This window comes from Xenopus laevis, chromosome 8L (assembly GCF_017654675.1).
Source record: "Xenopus laevis strain J_2021 chromosome 8L, Xenopus_laevis_v10.1, whole genome shotgun sequence".
Classification (NCBI taxonomy): domain Eukaryota; kingdom Metazoa; phylum Chordata; class Amphibia; order Anura; family Pipidae; genus Xenopus; species Xenopus laevis.
Genome location: NC_054385.1, coordinates 134,084,328 through 134,093,499, shown reverse-complemented (window position 1 = coordinate 134,093,499; position 9,172 = coordinate 134,084,328). Strand labels below are relative to the sequence as shown.

The window sequence follows — 9,172 nt, the reverse complement described above, 5'->3', positions numbered from 1 at the left end:
GTCCATAAGAAGCAATAGCAGGAGGGAGACATTGGAGTTTTAATTAAAGGTACAGGACAGAGAGAATCCAAAGCACCGGGGAGTTCAGACTTTATTGCAAAACAATTTGCAACGGGAGATACCATATCTGGGGGGGGGATGTGTTCCTGTTTCTTCTGCCCAAAGACTAAAATGTGAAACCAATTGTCCCATTTGGGTGAAGTGTAAGCTCTGTGTCGCTGAAAGGAACTGATAAAGCAAATGCAAAAACATGAGGTTTCATTGTCCCTTTTATTCCCAAATCATTTGTTCTTCCCAGAATTCTCACCAGCGACTGATACATTTTATATGAAAAGCGGGGGTCTTGCTGGGGACCCCATTATTGCAATGCCTCAATCTCCTTTATACTCACTCCCTCACTCACACTCAGTCCCTCACTCACACTCACTCCTGTCACATAAATACATCCCATGAGGCCACAGTGATACATCAGGACTAGGGGCCCCGTGACACCCCCATAAACCCAGAGAGAGGAACAAAATGAGTCGCGGGTCAGAGGGAATCAGTGTCAGTTATTTTGACCTCCCAGAGGTAATTAGTCACAAGTCTGTGTAGGGGACCCAGGCCCCTAATTCCTCTGCACCCCAAAAATTTCCCATAAAGTCCATAGAGCAGCAGGTGAGGACCCAGCACCCCCAGTTGGGGGTCCAAGGTCTGAGACTTCAGCTCTGTCCTCTCCTCACGTCTCCAACTGGTCCAATCAGCTGCCACTAAACCTGCTGGGCTCTTTGTGAATGTGGGGGCGGGGGTGCAGGCCTGGGGGGTGAAAAGAATTGGAGAGTAAAATAATCACCCCCACATCCACTTTCCCTATCCTCCCCCTCAGTAATTTCCCCCCACCCACCTCCCCTATATTTACCCCTCCCCCACATCTTCCCTCCCGGAGACCCCCCATATTGTCACACACAGAGCCCAGGGGTGCAGGTTACCGTGAGGGGGCGGAGATCATGTGATCAGGATACGCAGGGACGGAGAGCAGAGGGGCCTGAGACGAGGGGTCCAAGGGCAGCGGTTTCTTGGGGGGAGGCGGTTTCCTGGGCACGGGGGGCTGAGGGGGGAGAGGAAGAAGATTAGAGGAGGGGGGAAGAATATTGCTCCTCCCACTCATCATATTGGCACCTTTATTAACCAATTGCAACACGGTTTCTTATTTTGTTGAACTCTGACCTTACCCAAAGTTGTTCCCATAGAAACATGATAGGAAAGTCCCATTTTTTTTAAAAAAAAAAAATCGTTAATATATAATGAAAAAAACACCAAGACAAATGAAACGTTAAAATCGCAAAGTTTTTATTAAGAAATAACTTCCCGAAACTCCACTTGCCTCCTCTTCAAAATAAGGCAACGATCCATTGTGCGGCGCTCGATTTCTCCTCCCTGGCTCTCTCCTATAAGGAAGGGACTCTCTCCTATAAGGAAGGGGCTATCTCCTATAAGGAAGGGGCTGTCTCCTATCAGGAAGGGACTGTCTCCTATCAGGAAGGGACTGTCTCCTATCAGGAAGGGACTGTCTCCTATCAGGAAGGGACTGTCTCCTATCAGGAAGGGACTCTCTCCTATCAGGAAGGGGCTGTCTCCTATAAGGAAGGGACTGTCTCCTATAAGGAAGGGACTGTCTCCTATCAGGAAGGGACTGTCTCCTATCAGGAAGGGGCTGTCTCCTATAAGGAAGGGACTCTCTCCTATAAGGAAGGGACTGTCTCCTATGAGGAAGGGACTATCTCCTATAAGGAAGGGACTATCTCCTATAAGGAAGGGACTATCTCCTATGAGGAAGGGGCTATCTCCTATGAGGAAGGGACTATCTCCTATAAGGAAGGGACTCTCTCCTATAAGGAAGGGGCTCTCTCCTATAAGGAAGGGACTCTCTCCTATAAGGAAGGGACTATCTCCTATAAGGAAGGGGCTATCTCCTATAAGGAAGGGACTCTCTCCTATAAGGAAGGGACTCTCTCCTATAAGGAAGGGGCTCTCTCCTATAAGGAAGGGACTCTCTCCTATAAGGAAGGGACTATCTCCTATAAGGAAGGGGCTATCTCCTATAAGGAAGGGACTCTCTCCTATAAGGAAGGGACTATCTCCTATAAGGAAGGGGCTATCTCCTATAAGGAAGGGACTATCTCCTATAAGGAAGGGACTCTCTCCTATAAGGAAGGGGCTATCTCCTATAAGGAAGGGACTCTCTCCTATAAGGAAGGGGCTATCTCCTATAAGGAAGGGACTATCTCCTATAAGGAAGGGACTATCTCCTATGAGGAAGGGGCTATCTCCTATAAGGAAGGGACTCTCTCCTATAAGGAAGGGACTATCTCCTATGAGGAAGGGGCTATCTCCTATGAGGAAGGGACTCTCTCCTATAAGGAAGGGACTATCTCCTATAAGGAAGGCAGGGAGGAGAAATCGAGTGCTGCACGATGGATCACCAGATCGTTTTCTGAAATTTTCGGGCAGTTATTTCTTAATAAAGACTTTGCCATTTTAAAGTTTCATTTGATGTTTTTGTTTCGTTCTATACTTACGAATTTTTTTTAACATTTTTTTTGATGTTACTGGTCCTTTAACCAGCAGATCACAGGGGAAGCCCAATTACTGGGACAAAGGGGGCGTAAACCTTGGGATTCCATTCTGTAACCAATCAACCAATCAATGACCAGCAGCCAATGCCCATCACCTTACATTGCAGGAGGAAATCTACATATTAACCACTCCCCCATCATTCCCCATAAGCCCCTCCCACTATCAGCCACACCCAGAAGGCACCATCACCAGAGTTTTCCATCACCCGGGGCTACGGGCGTTACCTGAACCTGCCGGGGGGCGGGATCCGCAGGAAGAGGCCGAGAAGGGGGTGGCGGCCTGTCCTGATCATCAGCCTGAATGAGAAGAGCCATGAGAATGAGGGAGGGGCATGCAGGGGGCAGAGAGGGAGCAGGTGTGGCAGCCAATGGGAAGAGAACAGCAAAAGAGTCAATGTCAGAGCTGACAGCAATTAATAATAGAACCAGAAATACTTATGGGAAGTCTGCACCAGACCCCACCCACACACTAATGGCTCCTCCCACACACAATATGGCTCATGGCTCCTCCCACACACACACACTAATGGCTCCTCCCACACACACTATATGGCTCATGACTCCTCCCCCAACACACTATATGGCATCTCCCACACACACTAGATGGCTCCTCCTACACACACTAGATGGCTCCTCCCCCACACAATATGGCTCCTCCCACACACACTATATGGCTCCTCCCACACACACTATATGGCCCCTCCCAAACACACTATATGGCTCCTCCCACACACACTATATGGCTCCTCCCACACACACAAGCAGGGAGTAGTGACGTTACCTGGCAACGATTGGGAACTGGATCAGGAGGAAGAGGCTTGGATGGTGGGTCAGGCCGGTCAGGGCCCTGAAGATCAGATCGAAGAGAAGAGGAAATAGACAGAGAAGCCAGAGAGCATTTCTCAAATTCAATAAAGAGAAAGAGAAGAAGAGGAACAGGAAGAGCGGGAAGTGGTGGAGAAAAGAGAGGGAAGTGACGGAGAGAAGAGAGGGAAGTGACGGAGAGAAGAGAGGGAAGTGACGGAGAGAAGAGAGGGAAGTGACGGAGAGAAGAGAGGGAAGTGACGGAGAGAAGAGAGGGAAGTGACGGAGAGAAGAGAGGGAAGTGACGGAGAGAAGAGAGGGAAGTGACGGAGAGAAGAGAGGGAAGTGACGGAGAGAAGAGAGGGAAGTGACGGAGAGAAGAGAGGGAAGTGACGGAGAGAAGAGAGGGAAGTGACGGAGAGAAGAGAGGGAATTGACGGAGAGAAGAGAGGGAATTGACGGAGAGAAGAGAGGGAAGTGACGGAGAGAAGACAGGGAAGTGACGGAGAGAAGAGAGGGAAATGACGGAGAGAAGAGAGGGAAGTGACGGAGAGAAGAGAGGGAAATGACGGAGAGAAGAGAGGGAATTGACGGAGAGAAGAGAGGGAAGTGACGGAGAGAAGAGAGGGAAGTGACGGAGAGAAGAGCGGGAAGTGACGGAGAGAAGAGAGGGAAATGACGGAGAGAAGAGAGGGAAGTGACGGAGAGAAGAGAGGGAAATGACGGAGAGAAGAGAGGGAATTGACGGAGAGAAGAGAGGGAAGTGACGGAGAGAAGAGAGGGAAGTGACGGAGAGAAGAGCGGGAAGTGACGGAGAGAAGAGAGGGAAATGACGGAGAGAAGAGAGGGAAGTGACGGAGAGAGAGGGAAGTGACGGAGAGAAGAGAGGGAAGTGACGGAGAGAAGAGAGGGAAGTGACGGAGAGAAGAGAGGGAAGTGACGGAAAGAGAGGGAAGTGACGGAGAGAAGAGAGGGAAGTGATGGAGAGAAGAGAGGGAAGTGACGGAGAGAAGAGAGGGAAGTGACGGAGAGAAGAGAGGGAAGTGACGGAGAGAAGAGAGGGAAGTGATGGAGAGAGGGGTAGAGAGTGAATGATGACAGTTAGTTTGATGTTAATTCGGGACACAGGGGTGACAGATAGAGGGACATGCAAGAGACAAGCAGTAACACAAATGGGTGGAACAAGGGGGGGTCCTGCCCTGAGCAATAGATCTGCCCCCATATTTCTTTTTATTATATTTCTGTGTCTTCTCTTTGTATAAGCCCCCCCCCTCTATTACTGCCCCAGACACCCCACCCCTAATATTGGTCTGTACAACTACCCCTTCCCCAGTCTCTGCATAGCAACCCCCCCAAAATCCCAATTCCACCCCCCCCCCACTAGCCCTTCTCTTCCTGACTTCCCTCCCCCTGTACAAATCCCCGGCCCTGATTGGTGGAGGATGTGGGTCGCTCACCTTGTTGTAGGTCGACATCACCTGCAGTTCTGTGCTCTGTGTCCTCATTGGTGGAGGCGGGCGCTGTGGGCGGGACTGGTTGTCGCTGGTCTGGGCCCCCCTGCACATAGAGATAATGGGTCAGTCCTCTGGATTCTGTGGCCGCTGTGTGAGCAATGCCAGGGTGCAGGGAGTAGGGACACTATACTGTGGGCAATGCCAGGGTGCAGGGAGTAGTGACACTATGGGGGGGTATTACCTGTATTGGCACTTGCTGCTGGGACTCAACTTGCCCAGTCGGAGCTGCAGGGAGTTTCTCTTCCAGTAGCAGATGCTCAGCAGGATCAGGAGGGGCACAATGAGTAGGAAAATCATCAGGAGAGCGGAGGTGCGGGAGTTGCCAACTGTGTTGCAAGGTGGGACAAAACATTAGCAATGGGGGGGGGTAGGAAAGAGAATCTCACGGAGCCCCCCCTACTCACCATTCTTCAGTGGGACCGACCCGCTGTCTATACTGCCCCCCTGCCCAGAAGCAGCACAGTCCGGGGGGGCCCAACCAGCGTCACAATGGCAGTTCCTGTTACTGTTACACACCTGGGGGGAGAAGCCGTGAGAATCGAGGAAGAGGAAGAACAGAAAGAGAGAAGGGGAGTCTGGGGGGAGGGGCCCCAAATGAGTCGCAAGAACCTGAGCAAAGGGCCCAAAAGAAGCCACAACCCAAATATCTGCCCCAAGTAACCCCCTCCCCCATCTCTGCCCTTGTACATTATTATACATTAACCCCCTCCTGCCCGGCTACACAACCGTCTGAATTGTACATTAAAAGGAAACTATACCCAGTCCTGGGAACCTCATCCGTCTGACAATTAATATGTATTGACTCCTCCCACCCATAACTAACAGCGCCCTCCAATGGAAGTGCCAGGGTCCTTGCTGGGCATTACTGGCCAATAACATGCCGCCTCTCCAGCCCATCCCTCAGCAAAGGAAAGTGTCTGATGATTTCTCTCTTAATGACTGGACAGTAATATTTCTCCTTTAATTACACATTTTTTACCATTTTCCTTCTTCACTTTTATATGGAATTGATTTCAGATCAATAGGTCTGACAGTTTCAGGGTAATAATACATAGGAACAGAGTAACAGTAATATAGTAACATAGTAAATCAGGTTCTCTTCTATATCACCTTCTCTGTCTATTTATTACCTGCCCAAGTGCCAGTTGGTCCAGAAGGCAAACACTTTGGAAGCCTCTCCAATTTGCCTCAGAGAGTGAAATAGATCTACTGCCCCCCCCCCACTATCCAGTATCTTACTTACCACATCATAAAAAGCAATCAAATTAGTCTGACATGACCTATCCTTCATAAAGCCATGCTGATTGCTGCTCATAATCACATTCACTAGGACAACATTTTGAATGTGATCCCTTAACAAGTCTTCAAATAATTTGCCCACCACAGATGTCAGACTTACTGGCCTATAATTGCCAGGCTGAGATCGTAATCCCTTTTTAAATATAGGAATAACATCAGCTTTTCTCCAATCCATAGGCACCATACCAGATGATAGGGAATCATATGCTCTATACACACTGTGCTGCGGCCCTCCTGCCCATTACTTTCTCTATTAACTGGAACAAAGTTGTCTCCCTCTTTACCCCACCCCCACATCATTAGCCCATGGCAACAGTTGCTCCATGAGCTTTTTATCCCACCTGCAACTCTCATACGTGACTCCCCCTGACGTGTTGCCCCAACATCACATACATGAGCCAATACCCCCCACTGAGTGGCACCGACAAACCCACTGGTTCTCACATTGGTACTGACTGTTGCCCCCAAGTGTCATCCCTTCTGTACCCCCCTCCCCCAATAACAGGTCTGGTTAATTATAATCCTCACAGGCCACAGAGGATGCTGGGAATTCTATTTATATCATTATATTTAATAACAACAGCCAGAGGGATCCTGGAATTAGAGAGAATAAAAAGAGGAGAAATGGGGAGAATTCAGTGCGGAGAGATGAGGGCAGATTCTCACCCCGTGGCCGTTACATTTGCTCCTGCAGTTTTGCACCTTCAGCTTTGAAACATCCTCACATTTGTGTCCAACACAGACCTGCAAGGGTTAATTACAAAGGGAAATTGTGAGTGTGAAGGGTTAAAGGACAACTACACTGAGCTCATTCATATTAATCCCAATAGGAACCTCCCTCCTTGTTAATTCAATTCCCCCACCCAATACTTACCCAGGTACAGAGCTCTGATTCTCTGTACTTCCTGCTCCTGGGCTGTTCTCTTTCCCATGGTCAGACATGAACCTCCCCCTGGGTAAGTGAATCCAATCTCCCCCAGTACTTACCCAGGTACAGAGCTCTGATTCTCTGTACTTCCTGCTCCTGGGCTGTTCTCTTTCCCATGGTCAGACAGGAACCTCCCCCTGGGTAAGTGAATCCAATCCCCCCCAGTACTTACCCAGGTACAGAGCTCTGATTCTCTGTACTTCCTGCTCCTGGGCTGTTCTCTTTCCCATGGTCAGACAGGAACCTCCCCCTGTGTAAGTGAATCCAATCTCCCCCAGTACTTACCAAGGTACAGAGCTCTGATTCTCTGTACTTCCTGCTCCTGGGCTGTTCTCTTTCCCATGGTCAGACAGGAACTTCCCCCTGGGTAAGTGAATCCCCCCCAGTACTTACCCAGGTACAGAGCTCTGATTCTCTGTACTTCCTGCTCCTGGGCTGTTCTCTTTCCCATGGTCAGACAGGAACTTCCCCCTGGGTAAGTGAATCTCCCCCAGTACTTACCCAGGTACAGAGCTCTGATTCTCTGTACTTCCTGCTCCTGGGCTGTTCTCTTTCCCATGGTCAGACAGGAACCTCCCCCTGGGTAAGTGAATCCAATCTCCCCCAGTACTTACCCAGGTACAGAGCTCTGATTCTCTGTACTTCCTGCTCCTGGGCTGTTCTCTTTCCCATGGTCAGACAGGAACCTCTCCCTGGGTAAGTGAATCCAATCTCCCCCAGTACTTACCCAGGTACAGAGCTCTGATTCTCTGTACTTCCTGCTCCTGGGCTGTTCTCTTTCCCATGGTCATACTCTAATCTACCATTGACTGAAAGGTTTGTCAGTGTTTCCCCAGTGAATGTAGTTGAAGGGGGGGATTCTCTATGGGGTAATATACATGAGCCGTGTAGATGGGGTTGTGGGGTAACAAAGGAGAAGGCAGTAATGGGAGTGGGGTAACTATTTGGGGTACTTACCTTTCCTGCCCCACATGGTGTTCCGGTTGCGACAAGAATTGCCGAATCCCAAATATCATCTCCGACGTCAAAGTGCGTCCCCCGACACGACAACTCCGACCCATTAATTGTGACACTGACCAGAACAGTTTGGGCCCCGGGGCCGAGCCTGGAACGGGAATTACCCCCCTGGCACTGGATCTTCCCACACCAAACGTCCCTGCAGGAAAGCAGCACAGGGATTGGGGCTGAGATGGGGCGGAGCTTACAGACACTTCAGCCAATAAAAACACAGATGCATCTTAATGGCTCAATGGCATCTGACACAGACTTTCTGCCAATCATTGAGGGTTTAACCCCAGAATCAAGCGCTAATGGGGTTCACTGATTTACAGCAGCAGCTCCAAGTGTTTGTGTCACCATGGTAACAGCGGGAAGTATAAATAGTAGCGCAGTACAAAGGATAAAGGGGAAGTTTACCTCTCAGCACAAGGCAGGTAAGTGCCATTCAGAGATCGGCCGCAGTTCCCATATTTATCTCCTCTGATATTCACTTTGCTAAAGCAGGGGTCCGGGGCGGGGGAGGAGCCTGGAAAGAAAGGGGGCAGTTAGATTAGGGTGGGGGTATTAGAGAGACACCTACATGGGGAGGAATTAAAAGGATCAGTAGCACCGGGTCTATAAACCACATGTGGGTGGAGTCAAGGAAAACCGTGGGAAAATGAGAATTAAGGGGCAATTAATTACCTGTTACCCCAAACCCCAGTAAGGAGAAATGAACTGATAAACTGATCAGCAGTGGCTGCAGCATAAAAGGAAACAGAGAGACCCCCAATTGGCTTTTATTCAAAATACACATTATATTAGTCTAATTCTTCTCTCAACTTGTAGTACTTACTATTGACCTGTAGGTGTCACTGTGATACAAATTCTATTAGTCTAATTCTTCTCTCAACTTGTAGTACTTACTATTGCCCTGTAGGAGTCACTGTGATACAAATTCTATTAGTCTAATTCTTCTCTCAACTTGTAGTACTTACTATTGACCTGTAGGTGTCCCTGTGATACACATTCTA

At 49.3% G+C, this 9,172-nt stretch overlaps 1 protein-coding gene across 6 annotated transcripts in view; it reads right to left on the bottom strand.

Annotated features, from left to right (window-relative positions):
• Nucleotides 1–251: 251 nt before the first annotated feature.
• adam15.L (ADAM metallopeptidase domain 15 L homeolog) overlaps nucleotides 252–9,172 on the bottom strand; it is a 28,730-nt gene continuing 19,809 nt past the window's right edge. For 2 of the 6 annotated variants that reach the window (XM_041573845.1, XM_041573846.1), the window contains exons 15-24: nucleotides 8,577–8,685; nucleotides 8,118–8,316; nucleotides 6,899–6,976; nucleotides 5,338–5,449; nucleotides 5,115–5,259; nucleotides 4,877–4,976; nucleotides 3,397–3,462; nucleotides 2,841–2,912; nucleotides 969–1,087; nucleotides 252–795 (exon numbers count right to left, since the gene is read on the bottom strand). In XM_041573845.1, the coding sequence (XP_041429779.1) occupies nucleotides 750–795; nucleotides 969–1,087; nucleotides 2,841–2,912; nucleotides 3,397–3,462; nucleotides 4,877–4,976; nucleotides 5,115–5,259; nucleotides 5,338–5,449; nucleotides 6,899–6,976; nucleotides 8,118–8,316; nucleotides 8,577–8,685 (1,046 nt within the window). In that variant the 3' untranslated portion in view covers nucleotides 252–749. The remainder of the gene's footprint in view (nucleotides 796–968; nucleotides 1,088–2,840; nucleotides 2,913–3,396; nucleotides 3,463–4,876; nucleotides 4,977–5,114; nucleotides 5,260–5,337; nucleotides 5,450–6,898; nucleotides 6,977–8,117; nucleotides 8,317–8,576; nucleotides 8,686–9,172) is intronic. The other 4 variants (XM_041573850.1, XM_041573849.1, XM_041573847.1 and 1 more) reach the window with 3 other exon arrangements.